Source organism: Stenella coeruleoalba (genome assembly GCF_951394435.1).
Source record: "Stenella coeruleoalba genome assembly, chromosome: 3".
Lineage (NCBI taxonomy): Eukaryota > Metazoa > Chordata > Mammalia > Artiodactyla > Delphinidae > Stenella > Stenella coeruleoalba.
Window position 1 is genome coordinate 56,798,912 of NC_137148.1, and position 20,612 is coordinate 56,819,523.

General features: G+C 36.9%; 1 protein-coding gene across 1 annotated transcript in view; it reads left to right on the top strand.

Moving 5' to 3' along the window:
• The window catches only part of TNPO1 (transportin 1), an 89,703-nt gene that overhangs the window by 32,833 nt on the left and 36,258 nt on the right, over positions 1 to 20,612 (top strand). Inside the window, exons 2-8 of the mRNA XM_079918619.1 lie at positions 1,559 to 1,672; positions 4,453 to 4,528; positions 8,487 to 8,636; positions 11,792 to 11,898; positions 13,840 to 13,973; positions 15,399 to 15,480; positions 18,443 to 18,565. Of these exons, the coding sequence (XP_079774745.1) occupies positions 1,559 to 1,672; positions 4,453 to 4,528; positions 8,487 to 8,636; positions 11,792 to 11,898; positions 13,840 to 13,973; positions 15,399 to 15,480; positions 18,443 to 18,565 (786 nt within the window). The remainder of the gene's footprint in view (positions 1 to 1,558; positions 1,673 to 4,452; positions 4,529 to 8,486; positions 8,637 to 11,791; positions 11,899 to 13,839; positions 13,974 to 15,398; positions 15,481 to 18,442; positions 18,566 to 20,612) is intronic.

Genomic DNA, 20,612 nt, shown 5'->3' on the forward strand with positions numbered 1-20,612 from the left:
TTTAATGATATATGGAATTGGCCAAGAAACAAGACAATCCCATTATTATAAAACATATAAACACACAGAATGGAGACTGGAATAAAAACACTACAATATTATTAATAGATATTATGTCCAGATATCATTTTTGTTTTGGGGGGTTTTGTTTGGGTGTTGGATCATTTAGGAAGTTGGTAGAATTCAGTGAGCAAAGCCAGATTACAGGATATTAAGCAGAAAATAAAGGTGAAGAAGGAGAGAGGAAAAGGTTTTTTAAAAACAGAAAAACACTGCTAACTAGAGAGGTACTGTAAGGTCAGGTAATTTTTTTTAACCCCTGCTAGGAAGGGACTAAATTCAGCTGTCAAACCATCAAGTAGTAGTAGATCCATATGAAAACATCTTCTCCTTCAGAAAATTCAGTTTGATTTTTACAGTAATTCATGCCTGATACTTAAGTTTTGTTTCTATTTAAGCATTTAGTTTTAAAGAAACTCATTGATATGATAGTTTCCATTGATTGTAGCAGATGCAACTCATGGTAGTTTAAGAAACCTATATTGTCCTCCCAATCTTAACTAATTAACTGTTGTAATTTCCTCTGATCTTTTTGCTCCATAGTTGCCACATGGGGGCAAATAATGCTTCCTCCGGTCGGAGTGATAATAAAATGAGAAAATGTATGTGAAAACACGTTAATAGAATTCAACACTATCCAGTTGTAAAATTGCGTTATTTTTCTTGTATTTCTTCAGCCCAAAGTCATTAGTTGTGAAATGCAGTTATTTCAGGTGGAGTTTATTTCACCTGAAATAAACTAATAAAGAGTTTATAATAAAGAACTCTTAATAAAGAGTTCAAAAGTTGAAGTTTATGAAAGGATGCATTTTTTCGGTCAAATTATGCAAATGTAAATGCAACATGTAGTGTTTATCGAAGTGTGGGTTGTGATTGCAATGCATCTTTAATGTTTTAGACTAAATATTAGTATTTAGTGCTTTATATATCAAACTGAAATGTAAACATTTTTATTTCTTCTCAAGTATTGTTCAGCTGTCGGGGGAATTATCAGGCTTTTTTCCTTATTACAGTCATTCTTAATTACTAACCATGTTAACTTAAAATGACTGAAACCCAAAATCAGATCTCTTCAGGTGTTTCGCAGGGATTTTGATAAGGACTTGATTTTTGATTAGCCCTTAAATCAGTAATAATCTGGATGGAACTAGAGTTGGGTTGGAGAAAACTGCGTGGCACTAGGACCCAGGGGGCTCCCGTGAGCGGATCTAGGGGCCAGATTGCAAATTCGCGGTGACTCAGTCTGGTCGGCTCCTTGCGCTCGGCGGCCGCGGCGGCAGCAGCAGCAGACATTGGCGGCCGAGCTGCTAGGATCAGTTTCCCCGTGTTTCACCGTCCGAGACTTCTTTCGGGGCGCCCCAGGCAGGTCCGAGGCGTCCGGGGAGCGCAAGGGTCGTTCTGCGGGGAGGAGGGGGGTGCTTGGCGCGGGAAACCCTCGGGCCTATGCACGGGGAGTAACATTTGCTCCGTCTCTTCCTGTGTCTGGCTTTATTTGCAGCAAACCAAGATGGAGTATGAGTGGAAACCTGACGAGCAAGGGCTTCAGCAAATCCTGCAGCTGCTGAAGGAGTCCCAGTCCCCCGACACCACCATCCAGAGAACCGTGCAACAAGTATCCTTTCTGAGGCCTCGCCGCCGCCCGCGCAGCTTGCCCTGCGCGGGGCCCGCTCTCGGCGGCCGGGTGGCTCCCGCCGCCCCTCCCCCTCCTCCCGCTCCCCGGATCCCTCCGCCCTCCGTCCGCCAGCCCGTGAGGAGAGGCCCGCCCGCCGCCGCCCCTGCCCGCCGCCTCGCGCACGCGGCCCTCGTGCCTCCGGTTCGGAGCGCCGCAGCGCCCGCCGGCTTCCGGCCCGCGGGAGGCTGGGGGCTGCTGGCCGCCGCCCGCAATCGCGACATGTGAGTCGGCCGCCCGTCACGTCCCCGCCCGCTGCTGACCGGCTGACGGGGGTGGAGAGCGGAGCAGACGGGTGCCGGCGCTGACCCCCGACCGACGCCCCGGCCCACACAATGCGCGGAGGGGGCGGCGGGCAGAGCGCTGTATGCGCGGCGGAGATCGGCGGCCTGAGTGGGGTGGAGCTGGCGCGGGGTTTGAACCGCCTGGGTGTTGGGCCTGGGGTTTCTGCCAGGCCCTTGCCCGGAAGGGCTGGAAACCATGAAGTGAGGGGTCTCGGGCCTCACCCCGGGTCTGTTCGTGCCAACACCTGTTGCGAGCTCCCTGCCTCCCAAGTGAGATTTTCTTTTTAAATCTTTGGCTCAAGACGGTCTGCTCAATTACCAAGTCTTTACCGAGTTTGCTGGTCCTTTTACTACGGATTTAGAGGCAGAAAGGCTTAAGAGAAGAAGCAAAACCTCTACTGTGTGCTTTCTGTAGTGCCCTAAACTGTGGTCAAATGGAGAGCTCTTGCTGCATCCAATAAGGGAAACAAATTCACCCGATCAGAAATAACCGTTTTATCTCTTATTTTAAGACGAAGTTAATTGTTTAGGAAACTTAAGTCTGCTGTTTGCAAAAAAAAAAACAACTCTTAATTTTTATTGTTAATAAACGGAAGATTGCTTAGTATGGCATTTGGTAAGTAAGCTCTTTGGCGTAGTTTGGACGTATTTAAATTTAAAACACTATAAACGTTAAGTTAAATACAGTTACTTGAGAAGTTCTGGTAAATAAGTTTCTCAAAGAAGTACTACATTGCTGTAACTTAAAACTTTTCAGTAGGTAAGTGTCTAGCCTTTTGGTTAATTAATACTGCTTATTTTAAAATGGAGGTGTTAATGATTTAGGTCTACTTGGTTTGTTTGTTTTTTTTTTTAAGCCATTTCGCTTGTATACTGCTAGTACTGAGGGAAGAATAGTCGTTTTGGGGTGTATTGGAGCTTGTATTTGAAACATTGTTGTGGCTCAGTCTTAATTTGTGTTGTCATAGCTGTAGAAATGATAAAAGTTGATAGTTGATGAATTGTAGGTGCTATGTGACAGTTAATTTCTTAAGTTAGCCAATCCCAAAACTGCATTGTAATTTCTTGTACAGCACTGTATGTCATAATTTTTTGTTTTAGTACATATTTATTAAGTACTTTTTATATGCTCAGTACTATGCGTGCGCTAGGAATCAAATTTACGGTTTATTCTGTGTGCCTGGAGCATAGTATGCCCTCTGCATAAGGAACAAATTAAATTTCAGTAGATAAAGGTTAATAGTATTTTAAAAATACTCACTGCTTTATATTTTCAGAGTGCCTAATAACGACCTTGTTCTTTTATGTCTCCTTTGGAGGGAATGTAATTATTGTTTTTGTATAGGCTTGAGCACTTCCAGAAAGACCGTTATACTATTATGGATAGATAGCTCAAGTCCTAAGAAAGTGAACCTTATCAGGAAATATTTATAAAAGATTATTAGCTTATCAGCATGCTGTTAATCTTGGCTGTTCACTAAAGAAATAAATCACTAGGGTTTTTTGGTCAAAGAAAGTACACCTTGGAATTTTTCTAGAGAAATGTATTTTGATAGTTAATTTATGTTCTGAGCACTGAACACTGAGAGTATTCTAGTGTATAATAAGTAGCTAATATGGTGTTCCTAGAGTGTGTATCGTGGATTTAATTTAAAGATTTAGGTCTATTGAGAAAATTCTGTCTAATAAAACACAATTAGAGGTGTTATTAAAAAGCATGTTAGGGATTAGAGGGCATGAAGAAAGACATAGTAGAGCATTATGTCATTGTTGCCTGCCAACAGAATGAAATACCTGCACGTTGGTGTCACTGGAAACGTTAGGTCTTGTTGGGGGGTGGGGGGGCAGAACTGCAGAACTGTTGCAGTGTGGCAATTTTATAACGCTGACTGTTATAAGGTTTGATGTGTAGACTTGCACATAAATAGCATTTTATCTTAACTTTTTGAATTCTAAAGAACAAATGAGTCTAATAAAAGTACTTTAAGTTAAAAGGCGATTTTATAAAGTTAATTTCCCTAAGTGATCTTTAAGAGACTTGTTTTTCTTTCTTTGAGATGCTTTTCATTTTTGTCATTATTTTATAAATACCTTTCTGATTAGGGTTTTTTTTTAAGTTCAGATAAATCAAAGAAATTGTTTTGAAAATGTTTTTCATATGATATGCGCCTTGCTGAAGGTGGAGCTTGGCTTATGTTGTCTTGAATATAATTGATGTAAAATATTAATATTTCAGCCATAAAGCGCACAAGAGGTTTAACACGACCATTGGTGTGTTCTTGAATAGCATATTGATGGTTTTAATAAGATAACTTTTGTTCTTACTGGAAAAAATGCAAGGCTAAAAATAACAAAAGAGGTTCTTGATTTTAGGTTAAAACTGCCTAATTCCTTCCTTAGATTACACTGAGAAGTTTCCTTAACTACTGTTTGTTCTAGAAACTGGAACAACTCAATCAATATCCAGACTTTAACAACTACCTGATTTTTGTTCTTACAAAATTAAAATCTGAAGGTAAGTAGGGTTTGTGTGGTAACTAAAAAGTTTCTTACACTTCAGATTTTGTCTTTGAGATGTGTTAAAATATTCGAAGGGTTACTTATTTCAAAGGATTTCACTTTGTAGTAACCCACTTGCTTTAAACATGTGGAATGAAAGAGTTACTATCACTCTAAGCATTTGGATGCTTAATGAGCATTCAGTTGTTAATTGAGTGTTTTTGTAATAAATTCACTCATTCTTTGCAAATGAAAAGAATGTTGTAAAGTCTACTTTGGTGTTTTGGTGTTTTGCTTCAGTCCTTTTACATGAATGTCATAGAGACTGATTTCTTTTAATACACAGATTGAATGCAGGATTTGCTAAATAACTGACTGTATGTGTGATCATATTTGTATGATTAAAAGTTCATATAACCAAAATGAAAAGTCATGTGTAATCCCATCACTCAGAGACAATTGTTAATCTCTTAATTCTATACTCCTTTATATGGCTATGTACTGTTTTAAATTTTAACCAGAAAAAGGATAGTTCTATTTATAGACTCCTGTAACTTTTTTAAACCTTGTAACAGTATACATGAAACTTTTTCATTAACTATTCTACAACAGTTTTAAATTACCTCTATAACAGCCTGATTTTTAAATGACATGATCATCTGATTTTTAAATGACACGATCATTTGATTGTTTCTAATACAAGTAGTGTGTCCATCTCGACTTTATTCATTTTACAAGTATTTATTGAGCACCTCTTCTCTGCCAGGCAGTTTGCTCGCTCAGGGGCAATAAAAGTGAACAAAATAAATGAGAATCTGCCCTCGTGGCGCTTACATTGTAGTGACAGGTGTTCTTCGTAGAGTTATTTGAGTATTCCCTTCCTGGAACATTGTCAGACACCCAGAAGCACTCAAGTATTTTTTGAGCAACTGACTGGCCTCTAAATGAAAGCACTATACCCTTTCAGAAGCCATAGTGCAATTAGTAAAAACTACTACACTTGGAGCTGAGAAATAAGTCTTAGACTCTGACACTCATTTCACCTCTCTTGCTTTTTTCAGCTACAAAATGCCTGTGTTAGCCTATCAGACCGTCCATAAGGTTTCAACTCCAAGCACTAGCGAGTGGATTAACGGCCTTAAAATCTCACTAATCTTGTGTTTATTCAGATTTTAATAATTCATGCACAGTATAATGATTTATTTTGAATTATTTTCAAATTTTCTAGTTAATTTTAGGGATTTTAATTTGTGATTGAGGCATGTAAGAGAAACTTTAAATTTTTAAATTTTAAGAAACTAGAAAGTCCTTCAACATATCTTTACATTCAGCAATTAATATTCCTAGTTTGATAAATATACGTTAATATGATGTGTTATTTCTTAATATAGAAATTTTATTTTTCCCACATCGTAGTTGTAATCAGATAATTCTATAAGGACTTAAAAGATTTAGTAAATGAATTTTTCTAAACTATGTTGTTTAACTTGAAAAATTTAAGTTTGTTTTCACCAAGTCATCTATTCTGTCATGTCTTCATCCTGAATTCCAAATATTAAGATTGGTATAATATTATACTCTTTCTTAAAACTTTCTTGGGCTATGAGGTACATCAAGTATTTTTAAAAGCAGACAAACTTACAATTCAAATAGCAGGAGAGGTTGGGTGTGTAACTGCCTCCCAAAAGACCTATTAATTACAAAACCACAAAATGTTGGAAAGGATTTTATGTAATACTTAGTATTTCTTCCTGTGTTTATTCATTTATTTGGGACACAAGTTTGCTATATCTAGTTTTCTATTTAAAAAAATTAGCATTGTGGCCATCCATATTAGAGAAGGAACGTAAGTAAATTCTTGAAATGAAAATGCTTATTTATTTAGGGACCTTTTTGCCATTCCTCATGTGAATTTGTTTACACTAAATCATGGAGTAAAATTTTAGATGTGGAGAGACCTCAGAGATTAGCTCATCTACTTCCCTCACTTTACAGATGAGAATTGAGACCTAGTAAAGTAGTCTTTTTAAAAAGAGGACGTGGTTAATTTTGGGCTCTTCTAAATGAATTTGGGACTGGGGATATTTTTAATTAAAATAAGTATTTTGATATAAAATGTTTTATGTTTTTAATTTTAAATCATTTCACTTAGTGATTTTTTTTTTTTTTTTTTTTTTTTTTTTTTTTTTTGCGGTACGCGGGCCTCTCACTGTTGTGGCCTCTCCCGTTGTGGAGCACAGGCTCCGGACGCGCAGGCTCAGCGGCCATGGCTCACGGACCCAGCCGCTCCGCGGCATGTGGGATCTTCCCGGACCGGGGCACAAACCCGCGTCCCCTGCATCGGCAGGAGGACTCTCAGCCACTGCGCCACCAGGGAAGCCCACACCTCTTGATTTTTTTGAAACTTCATCTTGTAATCTTAATTGTAAAAATGATATAGTGTATTTCTTATAAACAAATACACATGCCATTAAAAATTACATGACTGAATTATTAATGGCTGGCTTAAGAAAAGCTTATTGCTCGAGGAAGTTAAATTTATAAAGTTAAATAAATCTATTCATTTATTTTATGGAAGTTTTAAACTTTCAAGAGAATTTAGAAGTGTTTTTGTTTCATTATAAGTTACTGATTGAATGATGGTAATTGAAACCAGGAAGAAATTTTTAGAGGGTGGCATAAAGAGCTCGTAGGCTCTATTGCTGTGATGGCTTGAATGGGGTTTATATGCAAGGAAACACTATCTTTTTGCCTCCTCCTGTCCTGTACCCCTGAACATTTCAATGCCAATCAGACTTTGAGAGCATACTACTAACTAGAACAAGCTTGGGTGGTTTTATTTTTTAATAAAGCATGTAAAACAGTAGTGCTGAAACAGCATATTGTGTTCAATACACCAGCTGTTCATGTCTTCCAGCCCTTTGAGGAGGGTGATCCTGTACCATGCATCAAGTGTAGGCTCTGGAGCCAGGCTCCTAAGGTTGATGTTTTGGCTTCCCCACTTCGTAGCCTTGTGTGACTTTGGCAAAGGCCTCAGTTTCCTTGATTGTGCAGTGGAGATAACAACTGCTGTCTCATGAGGTTGTGAGGATTAAATGCAAACTACTTGGAAACACTTAGCAGTGTTTAGTACCTAATAAACATTCAGAAAATGTTAACTGTTGCTAATATTGTTGGTGATGAGGCCAATTGTTAAAGCATTGGTTATATTCTAATATTAAATTGGTTCTTGGAAAATTTGTTAGTACTATCTACGGATTAAACTTCTTTTACGTAGATTGTATTTTTTAAAAACTTCTGGAAATTTAAATACTGTTTTACTCCCCACCCCCCCTTTTTTTTTTAGCTCAGAGGCAAGTGAAAGACATGATATAAATGAACGGCAGTTATTTGTATGTGAAGGTGATCCCATATGTTCTTTGTCCACTTAATTTTTTAATAGGATATCTTTAGTGACTAATACTTTCAGATCTGTAATTTGATGTTTATATCAGGTACCAATAAAGCTTGAGTACATTGGCCATATATAAACTAAATTAACTTAAATTAAATCAGTGGTTCTCAACCAGGTGCAGTTTTGTGTGTGTGTGTGTGTGTGTGTGTGTGTGTGTGTCCGCTGCCCAATGAGACATTTGACATTATCTGGAAACATTTTTGGTTGTCACAACTTGGAGAGGTAATACTGGCACCTACGGCCAGTGATACTGCTAAACATCTTACAGTGCACAGGACAGCACTCCTCAACAAAGAATTACCTGGCCCAAAATGTCAATAGTGCCAAGGTTGAGAAACCCTGAACTATAAATCATGGAGCTAATCCTTGGATAATCATTTATGGTATTTTTTTTCCTGGTTATAGCAAATTAATGAAATGTTACAATCAGTTTCTGAATACATTTTTAAAGTTACCGTTCTTGGTATATTTTGAAATGAAAACTACTTTAAAACTCAGTGCTGTTGTTACTTTGTTACAGATGAACCCACAAGATCTTTGAGTGGTCTAATTTTGAAGAATAATGTGAAAGCACACTTTCAGAACTTCCCAAATGGTGTAACAGACTTTATTAAGAGTGAATGTTTAAACAATATCGGTGACTCCTCTCCTTTGATTAGAGCTACTGTAGGTAAGTAATCTGTCACAATTTTGCTTATCGTGTTTTTAACTGGGTTGGTTTCTGATGCGGCAGACCATTTCCATTGGAATTTTTATCATCCATTTCATGTTGAATTGTGATGGGGAAAATTTTTCATTGCTGCTTTTGAAATAATGTTACTAAAAGCTCTCTTAATCCAGTGAGACCAGGTTCACTAGTAGTTGCTTAATCAAAGTTGGTTACAGTGGGGCATTAACAAGTGATATTCATCTAGGACTACTGTTTTTTTCTGTGGGTTCCTTAATTATGTCTTCCTTGTGTCATACATGGGGTATAATTTCCAGTTTCACTTTCTTTTACATGTGAAGAAAAACTTCTTTGTAAAACATCTTCCGTGCAGGACCTTAGATTTTCACTATATCCCCCCCTTGTTTTTAATTCATATTTGCCTTGTCTGTACCTAATTACAGTAATTTTTGAGTCTTTTTCAGTGTTCAACTTGTTTTTAGTGAAAGAACAACTTTCTACCATTTTATGAAAGACTGTTAAAATGCTTAGTTCATAGTAACTGGAATAAGTAGGTTTGGGAGCCAATACAACTGACTGTGGGTAAGCACACACATCATCTGGTAGAAGTGGAAATAGACATGTACTGCACAATAGCCCACCAATGGGTAGATTCCATATGCCATGGGGTTTCAGCAGCTATGTTTCACAAGGACCTGGAAAGCTTCTGTTCCTCTGGCAGGTTGGTTAAATGGAATTCAGTTAAGAACCTCCAATCATTTTCATTAAAAGTTCTCTGCCTTTGTATATTTTGTCTCATGGTAGGTTTGAAAAGTCCCCAGTTCATCTCTTATTCACAAAGCAGAGGCTCTGTAACTTCCCTCCAAATATTAAATATTGCCATTATTAACGCTGATTTTTTTTGTTTTGTTTTGTTTTGTTTTTGCGGTACGCGGGCCTCTCACTGTTGTGGCCTCTCCCGTTGTGGAGCACAGGCTCCGGACGCGCAGGCCCATCAGCCATGGCTCACGGGCCCAGCTGCTCCGCGGCATGTGGGATCTTCCCGGACTGGGGCACGAACCCGTGTCCCCTACATCGGCAGGCGGACTCTCAACCACTGCGCCACCAGGGAAGCCCAACGCTGATTTTTAAATAGGATATGTAGAGGGCATTTATAATTTGAGGAAAGGGTCTCCCTAGGTTATTCTCATGGACCCTCATATACTCCTGATTTTCTACCAGACTCTTGACAGTGGTAAAATGGATGGTGTACCAGTGTATACCAGTCTTCTTAAAATTTTTTTAATCTTAACAGTACATATGGTAAATCTTGCCAAGGAAGTGTATTGGGAAGGACCACATTTCAGTGACTGGTAATCCATTAGAGAGGTGTAAAATTGTTTCTCCTTGTTAAAGAATGTATGGTTTGTAATTTTATTATTTCAGTGAACATCCTTTTATGTATTTCATACACAGGTGAGAAAGTTTCTATAGAATTCATTCGTAGAAGTGGTATTACTGGGTCAGAGTGTGTTTTTTAAACATTTAAAATTTTAATAGGTATTGCCAAGCACATCAGTTTTCACTCCCATCTTTGTTGAAACACTGAGAATTACAATTTTTCACTTTTTGCAACTGCGTTGGCATTAGAATATTTTTTGAGAGTGGATGAGATTATATGGGGCCAAATTAATTTGAATTTGTCAGTCTGTCAACATTCTTTAATATTCTCTCAGCAGAAGTCATGAATGTCAGCAGACTCTTAGTACCAAGTTTTAGTTTGTGTTTAATTTTTATTATTGCTTGTTTTAAGACATGTTTGGTTTCCTTTAGGCAGATCCAGAAATTTCTCTTTCCCTCAATTCTTTCATGTTTTAACTTCAGGAAAGAATACATGGCAAGAAGGAACAGATCTATTAGTCTCGCTGCTTTTTGATCTTACCAGAAGGCCACTTAATTGTACGGGTTATATCTTAAAAATGCTATCATTTTAAGACCCTTACCATGTAATTTAATTTTTTTAGTGGAGAGTAAATCTTGGCTAACAACTTTACTCTTTACATTTTTTAACTCTTTACCATTGGGAGCAACCTTCTCAAAACTAACAATGGAAAACTTAAAGAGAATTTATATACACAGACAGTAGAATTTGCTGTTCAATAATAATTATTGAGTATTTACTATATGCCTGGCATTTTGTGTGCCTATCTCACTGTATTCTCAAAATAACTATGAAGAGAGAACTTTTTCTCTTCTTTTAAATTTTTTTTACAGAGTAAAAAATACAGAGTATTTTGAATTACATATTATTTGCCTACTGTTTATACTCTTAATTAAGGTGCTAAAAGATCTGTAATCACCAGGCATATTACATTATGTTACTAATACTAAATTTACTAAGGCAGAGAAAATACACAAAATTTTTGTGTTACATACATATTTCTGTATTTGCATGATCCTTAGCTATTACAGCTAAGCCACATAGCACAGTTGAAATAATCCAGTCAGAGTGACATGATCAATCAGCCTGTGCCAGTAGCCTCCATGATCCAAGATCACTTTGCCAGTGATTCATCCTTGGAATGTTCTGGGCTAATGGCTCATCTACTTTTTCTCTCCCTGCCTTGAGTCATGGCTTTGATCCTAGGTTAAGTCAGAGAGCTGTTCTTACCTCTTTTATGTGTTTTTATTTGATCTAACAGACTCATACTCATCACCCAGTGATAAGTGCTGCTAATAACATTTTGGTGTATTTCTTTCTACTCTTTTGTATATAATTTTTATAAAATAGGGGTAATTTTAATTAGTAGACCTATTGTTGGAGAAGAGCAGGTTGTAGTCTTTTGTACAGGTACTTGTTAAAAATACAAAGAGGGAAAAAAAAATACAAAGAGGGTGAAGTGTTGGCAAGCAGGATTAGAAATGGATCTGATTTATGTTGGAGTTTCCACAGATGTACTGTGGTGATACAGTGATCCGTGGTGAATGTTACTGTTGACATGGTTTGCAAGTCGTACACTGATTTGGAACATTTAAACTGTATGTGTGTGTGTGTGTGTGTGTGTGTGTGTGTGCGCGCACGTGCAAACGTGAGCACTCACATTGGCTTGTGGTGGTTCACAAGGCAGTATCTAACATAATGCAGGCAGATTTCCTAAAGGGGTGTGTTTTCTTTCAAGGTATTTTGATTACAACTATAGCCTCCAAGGGAGAATTGCAGAATTGGCCTGACCTCTTACCAAAACTCTGTAGCCTGTTGGATTCTGAAGATTACAACACTTGTGAAGTAAGGATTTTTGCTTCATATATAATTTTTCTTTTCTATTTTTCTTTTCATGTTTATTAGTAATATTGAGAAAAAATAATTCCTCTGAAACATATAACTTCAAAACTTAGAAGCCTAAAGTTACCTTTTTGTTTTCTGTTAGTGATCGTGTATCTTACGGTTTAAAGACCGTTAAGTTATAAAACCTCTTTACTATATTTCCTACAAGGAAATATCTTCTGTTTTTTGTATTTTAAAACTATTCTTGTGTGTGTGTGTGTATATGTAATCAGCAGAGCAATTGTCAAGCTTAATCAGGTGAAGTAGTATTTTTTGAAGATGGACTTAATTAAATTTACCAAATTCCCAGACTGTGGGTACATTTTCAGTGTCTCTAAGTTGTTTTTGTGCCTCTTGTTGTATGGTATGTCTGAGGTATATGTAGTATAGTTTTTTGTTTGTTTGTTTGCGGTACACGGGCCTCTCCCGTTGCGGAGCACAGGCTCAGCGGCCATGGCTCACGGGCCCAGCCGCTCCGCGGCATGTGGGATCTTCCCGGACCGGAGCACAAACCCATGTCCCCTGCATCGGCAGGCGGACTCTCAACTACTGCGCCACCAGGGAAGCCCTGTAGTATCGTTTTAATTATATATTAATTATAATCTCTTGTTTGACACTGATCAAATGAGTAACAACCTTTCCATTTGGGGAAATGAAAGGGAATCTGTATGGATTTTTTTCCTATAATTTCTTAATGAGTACCTTAACCATTTCTTTCATTAGCAGGCTTCCAGTTTGGATAGAAATCTGTTTTAAATAGAAATCATTTTAGGTGTTTTGCCTCTCTTAAGGCAGTGACTTATCTCCCTCTCAAAAAAGAGCAAGGCTTGGAGGCAGGGCAGGTACAAAAATAACCTAATAAAAAGGAATCAGGTGGTCTTTTTGACTTAACATTTTGTTGTCAGATCTGACTTGGGGAAGAGAGGACCAGGGAGAGGGAAAGCTAGCAAAAAGGAATCTTAAAAAGTCACTCTTCTCCCTCCCTCAAAGAAAAAGAAAACAACCTTGCATTCTTATATATACATTTTCTAGTAATGCCTTGGAAGGTTACAGAAAAACTAAAATAATAATATTTAGCCATCAGGTAACAGTTGATTAAAATTTAAATAGTGCTTTGGTATAATGATAACATAAAAGGAAGCCAAAATTTTAAGCAAGCACTTTCCAAGAATAAAAAGTTTAAACTGATAATCATGAAATTGTGGAGCTACTAAGTCATACAGGATTCTTAAATTAACCTGTAGTGTAGAGAATAAGTCCCAAGATGCTGCTGATAGAATTATAAGCAGAGTAAAGTAGGTGGTTGAGGTAACTGGTAGGTTAGATATTATATACAGGAGCTCTCTAGGTAAGCCACTTGGTTGTAAAGTGGTTGTAGGGGAAATTACCAAATTGAATTGCCTGCCCTTTTAACAACTTTTGTCAATGAATGGTTTACATATAAATAATTTTTTGATGATAATTAAGACCTCCATTTGTGCTTCAAACAGAGAAGTGGTACAATGGTTAAATGCACTTATACGTAAACATAGAGTTTTACATTGTTTTAGCAAACTGGTATTTAATAAGAGAAAAATTACTGTTGACGTAAAATTGGCAAGAATACTGCAGAAGTTAAGTTTTTAAATTAGATGATATTATTTACAGTCCCTGACGATCAAAATTCTAATTCTAAGACATTTAATGCTAAAATTAAAATGTACCATTATATTTAAACTGAGGTTTTAAATAACTCAGTGGTATAATAAATTTCTTTTATAGCTGATGATTAAATGTATGGATTTTATGATGCAGGTTTTATGCAAACTGGGAACATTAATCCATACAAATTAGTGAATATTCCTCAGTTTGCTTTTAAAATGGCTTCATTTTTAATTCTAATCATTGAAATGTCTTTTACAGGGAGCATTTGGTGCCCTTCAGAAGATTTGTGAAGATTCTGCTGAGATTTTAGATAGTGATGTTTTAGATCGTCCTCTCAACATCATGATTCCTAAATTTTTACAGTTCTTCAAGCACAGTAGTCCAAAAATAAGGTATCTATACAGCCAATATTAAATTAATTTATAAACGGATACGAACCTGACCACTCCCTTATTTTGCACTACCTAGTATTTTTGCGATTGGCAGAAGATAACTGTTCTATAGAGGTGGACTTGATAATTGAAATCTACTCCTCTAATGACAGCCTGTGAAATGTCACTCTGCTGAAATTTTCGTTAACTATGACACTTCTCCACCATCTGCATGGTTAATTACATTTATAATGGTTAACAGTCAGGCTTTTAAAGTCCTTTGTGTGAGGCTGAAATTCAGTGTGTTGCAGAGCTTGTCGGGGTTGACACATACTGTGGAAAAATAGCGAGCATAAGGGGTTAGGTAGTGATTCACAGGTGTGTTATGCAGCACATTCTTTGTAACAGGCAGCAATTGTGCAGAAACCCTGAACAAAGTAAAGTAGCAAGGCTTTCTGAACGATCAAAGCCAAGATCACTTAAGAGGGAACAACAGTACAAAGTCCCTGGAGTTAGGAAGAAACCTTTTAGGGTGACAGAAGAAAACGATTTTGTAGCACAGTAGGAAATGAAGCTAGAGGGGTAGGGAGTAGCACATTACAGGGGCGTGTTTACGCCAGTAATCGGCACGCTGTGACCCGTGTGGCCAAATTCAGGCGTGACTTATGAGCTACAAATGATTCCATAGTTTAAAAGGTTGAAGTGGGTGGGTGGGTAGTAAAGCTGCCACAGAGGTCTTAGGTGGCCCACAAAGCTTAAAATATTTACCTTTTGACGTTTGGCAGGAAAAGTAGATTCCTACTGGAGCAATCTGAACAAGGATATTATGTGATCTTATATGTGTGTCAAACAGGTAGTGGGGTTTTGCATAATGGAAATTGGGAAACCAGTTAGAGCCTCTTGACATAGTCCCGATGGGAGATTATGGTTTGGACTAGAGGAGAAGTGGAGGTAGTAAGTGATTAGATTATGGGTATATTTTTAACAGTAGTGCCATTAAGAATTGCTATGGGATTAGATTAGGTATGTCAGAACACATAGGCTGTAGAACAGTCCGCATTTTCAGTTTCAGAAGGAATGCATACCCATTATTTTAAAATCTAAAATAATTCCCATTATGTCCCCATCCAACCTCACACTCTTGAGAGCAAACATGTCCTTCCAGACGCTTTTCCACTTTCTTAGTAGCGTTAACATATTGCTCCACAACCTGCATTTTTCACTGAACACGGAAAGAATGTGAAGGATATGTTTAATACATAGGGAATTTTGACTCATTCTTTTTGGGGGGGGGGGTGGTGTGTGTGTGTGTGTGTGCGCGCGCGCGCGCACGCATGGCTGTACATACACTGTAATATTATTATGGAGGAACGTTTAAATTCTTGCCAGTCTTCTGTAAATGGAGCAGAGCTTCTTCAATTAGTGTATTTTGAATTTTGTTTCTAGGTCTCATGCTGTTGCCTGTGTCAATCAGTTTATCATCAGTAGAACTCAAGCTCTGATGTTGCATATTGATTCCTTTATTGAGGTAAGATTTGTCCTCCCCCCACCCCACCTTATTTTTGAGGAGGTTAGAAACTGTTCATTGCATGTAGTTTTATTTTATAAATACGATAATTTATAATTATGAGCTGTCAATATTTAAATTATTTCTGATAGTATTAAAATTGGGTACAGTATAAACTTTGTGATTCTCGTTAACTGAAAATAAAAGTACTTTTCCTCTCACTGAGTTTTCTACTTGTGCAAACATTGATTATGGTATGTCTGTGTTTAATATCTTGATTATAAAAATTTCTACCTCAATATACTGTTCAAATTGCATATGGACATTAAATCTCCCAGCTCATTTGTGATATTAGAAACATGAAGAGGTTGAATAAACTTAATTTGATAAAGAATCTGAAGGTATAAATTAAAAGGATAGTACTTCTCTTTTTCCATTGGTTTTCAGTGTAAAATGAGAAGTTTCAGGGGGGAAAATTGGCTGTTAAAGCTCAGCGAGCATTTCTAATGGTACTTTTTAACTTTTTGATAAAAGCAGAAAGACAACAGGAGCATAGTTTTTTGGCCATTGAATCCTAAGCAGTAGAATTTCTTTTCAGAACTTCTGCTTGATAACAGCGATTGTGAAAGGATTATTAAAGTTCCTTTAGCACTTCACTTTTATTTTCATCAAATGAAATTTAAATAGTCTATTCCTTTTCAGCTCTTCTTTAAAAAAAAAAGTCCTTCAGAGACCGTATTTCTGGTATTCCTGTTGGGAAATTACAAGAAAGAAGTGGGGGAAATTATGTCTTTTTTTTCTCATCACTTAAATTGACAAGCTTCTTCTAAACATCTTTTACCAATAGACTACAAGTAGTAGCCATTAGAATCCTCAAGCCATTTGAAAATTGAAATGAAAACATGCATCTTAAATACATTTTACTGAATACATACTGTGACTCAGGCACTGTGCTTGGTGGTAAGGATACATAAAGAAATTTTATGCTTCAAGGTGTTTTCAGTCTAGTTTGGTATAGAGGGTAGTGGACAGTATTAGAAGTCTGGAGTAAGACTGCCTGTGTTCAAATCCCAGCTCCACAGCTTAGTAGCTTGTTAACCTTGGGCACCTTACTTAACTGGTATTTTCAGTTTTTATAAAATAAAGCTAATAATAGACTTACCTTGTTGGATTGTTAAAAAAGGTATTGGCTAAAAATAAATTGGAACAGTGCCTGCTACAAAGTAAGCACTCCACATGCTAGCTACTGCTATTATTTTTAGAAGCAGTAGTAGTTTTTGTTGTAATTATAACAACATTAGTGTTCTTCTCTCGTGACTTATTAAAGAGAACAGTAATAGACATACCAGCATCTTATACAGAAATATAATTTAGAATAAAATAAATTCTTTCTAAAAATAAAAATTCCACAGGTCCATACTCAGCAAGTGGAACAAGAACGTTTCCTGACATTTAATGATATTTTCCATTAGCGTTAAATACCGTATTAACACTTCTGTGCTACTTGGTAATCCAGTAAGATTCACCCAGTTCTTCATCCTGTAAGAGTAGTAAACCTCCAGAGGAGGCGCCTGACACATGGTAGGCTCTCAGTAACTATTTGCTAAATCAATAACTGGTTAGTTTTCTTCAGTCACCAGTGTTTTTATCGGGGGCTGAAATCATGCCTGCTACATGTGCTGGCACTGATGAAAAGTGTATTGGTTACTAATACTTGGCTATAACATACCTTGGCAAAGCTGGGTATTCATACTTAAGAGAACATCATATTTCACGAAGGATTTATATGCGCAGCACCTGCTGGAAAAACCGTATTCTTTCTGACCATGTAAAATAAAAAGAGCAACTACAGAGTTTTGAAAGCCTCAGAAGTAGAGATAGGACTTGGAGAAATGAAAGTTTTAAAAATGCTACTACAACAGTACTTCACATATTGTCACATTTGATACTTAAATTTTTCCATTGTCTTACCCGTTTCTTGTAATATGATTTCAGGTTCATCTCTCTGGAGATGTTTCTGTGGTCCTGGGAAGAGACAATGAGACGCATTGGATTTTACTTAATTATTTTAATCCTCTTTTTACTGCTTTCAATATGTGTGTGTATGTTGTGTGTAAATAAAGTAAAACCTCAGGAGTGAGATAGGGAAGGCTTAATTGTTTTTTCTTCTGACATCTCCACTTGAACCTCTGCAACAGACAGCTTTTTCTAGTGGAGGCTTGTTGGTATAATGAAATGAGTGTGGACTCACCCATGATTTTGTGAAAACCAAATTCAGATTCCCCCACTTGCTAGCACGTTATATAACGTCTAAACTTGTAAAATTGAGTAGCAGCATCTTAGAGTTGAGAAGGTTAATTGATACAGTATTGTTCATTCCCACTTTTTTTTTAAACCTTGTAGAGAAACTTAACAGCATAAAGCATAAGATCGATTGCTACTATTACCATTTTTTCAATAGTTGACTCAGTGAACGACAGCAGTTTAGGGTCACATTGTTGGAAACTCAGTGTATATTTCCCAATTGTTGGTGCTTTTATAGAATGTATGCCTATTAAGAATCAGTATTGGTAGGAATAATCTCTTAACAGACAGTAATTTTGAAGAGTAAATCAAACTGTATTTTAATGATTATCTCTAATTCTGGGTGATCTGGGTGAATGCTCCTATGTCCTAGGGACATGGTTTTATTCTCATAAACTAAAGATTACTTCAAGATGCAACCACTCATACTCCGAAAAATGGCTTTAGATCATTTACCAAAATCATAGTTTTTGGCAGTTATCATCCTGCGTCTGTCTTACTTTATAATCTAATGCTATAAAGTATTAGTAGGGCCAGTTAATTCATAAGCCTTTATCTGTACAGTATCTTCTTAGGGTTTCTTTAAATGTTGCCACCTTGCAGATTATTGGTTGTTATGTATAAATCTTTCTAGTATGTTGGAATACTTAACTAGAAGAAAATATTTCTTGTGCAATAGAATCTCTTTGCATTGGCTGGTGATGAAGAACCAGAGGTACGGAAAAATGTGTGCCGGGCACTTGTGATGTTGCTTGAAGTTCGAATGGATCGCCTGCTTCCTCACATGCATAATATAGTTGAGGTAATACAAGCAGTTTAAAGGCTTTCTCCTCATCTTCCCCTCAAGAAAAATCTTGGGCACAAAACGTGTAGTGTGAAGCCACTGTCTTCCAATTTATTTGTCACATTTGTTGTGGGGGGGGGACTATAAAAATTAGTTATCATCTTAAAGTTAAAAATTATCTTTATGGCGATCTTTCTTTCATGAGATATAAGATGTTATAGAGGGGAATGTTGGTTAAAGGAGTAGATAGCTTTTAACCAGTGTAACTAAGAAATATTTAGGTTATTTGTATTTATTTGATATGGGTTAGGCTAATAAAACTATAATACTTAAAAGAGTTTGTTTTTGACCCGTTAACTGGTAAATTGATCTGATCAACTTTTGATTTATGGTAACAGTGGTAACAATTTCTGAATAGAAAATACGTAACCATTATAGTGAGTTCTAGCAGACCATTTAGATTTTAAAAGGCTCTCTTTCAGTCCTTATGTGATTAAAATAATTTTACTAGGATATTGTAAGTATGTTGAGCACAGATAGTTGTAATTAAAGGAAGGAATACATAATAACATAATTATTATTAGGACAAAGTAATTTGTTGGGCAATACTCATTATTGCTACAGTCATACCTAGTTTTCATATTGCTGAATATAGTTGTACTTAAAGGATGGCATCTAAGACCAGTTAGAAGAAGGCTAGCATTCATGATGTTCAGTAACTCCCTTTCTAAAACATTAGGAAAGGTAGTTGTAGTGATAAGGATATGTAGAAGCAAAAGATGGGGATAAATTACTTTCCCTCTGATAAAGATATTCTCTCTGTAAAGTGTTTAGAAGAATCAGGTGAGGTTGGTTGAGAGTTTAGTGAGAGTTTGGGGTTAACCAGAAAGTTAAGAAAGACATATAATCATTTGCCACGTCACAGCTGGGGAACCTAATTTACAAGGCTACAGTTCTTTCTTCAGCAATACCCAGCATAGTAGTAGAACATGGTAGGGGCTAGCCTGTCACAGCAGTTGTGTTGCTGTATTTTGATGTGTGAGATGTTTCATTCAAGAATTCATCACTTGACCCCAGATTCAGTCCCAGGTACATTGGGAATTCATGCCTTTGATTATGTTTATTTTGTTTTTGCATGTAAGGTTTTTTTGGGGGGGGGGGTGGCCACGCTGTGCACCTTGCGGAATCTTAGTTTCCTGACCAGGGATCGAGCCCAGGGCCCTGGCAGTGAGAGCGCCAAGTCCTAACCACTGGGCTGCAGGGAATTCCCGGTATGTTAGATTTTTAAAAGAAGGGTAGATTTGGATAGATTTGGAGATCAGAAATGTACCTCCAACTTAAGAGTGAATTTGGCTTGGTATGTTCAAAGGACATGAAGGACATGATAAACCTATTTTATTGGCAACTAGAAATTATATAGTTGACAAAGAAATGCCACTACTTTTTTCCAAATTAAAAAAAAATTAATTTTTGTAATTGTATAATATCTATATATCTTTTTAAATATGTGGAAGTATATACAGTTGACCCTTGAACAACACAGGTTTGAACTTCATGGGTCTACTCATTCCCAGATTTCTTTTTACTAAATATGTACTGCAGTACTACACAACCCAAGATTGGTTGAATCTGCAGATGAGGAACTGGATACAGAGGAACCGTATATATAGAAGGTTGGCTATAAGTTATAGGTGGATTTTTGACTGCTTGGAGGGTTGGCATGCCAACCTCACTGTTCAAGGGGTAATTGTAATTATAAGACAGCTTGGGTGGTTATGTTATAAAAATGATTGTCCATTTTATGAACAGTTTAATGGTGTTTTTTATTTTGATGCATCTATGAAGACAGTGTTTGAATATTAATACTTTTTAAAAATCTCAGTGGTTTCATGAAACAATATACGCCTATATAGAAGCAGATAAATATGAATTGGACACTTTACATTAGGCAACATTCTAAAGCAGTAGTGCTTAAGTTTGGCTGCTTTTCAGAATTGATTAGGAAGCTTTTTTTAAAAAATCCAAAGCCTAAGTCGAGAACCACTGTAAAAGTGCAAGACCCATA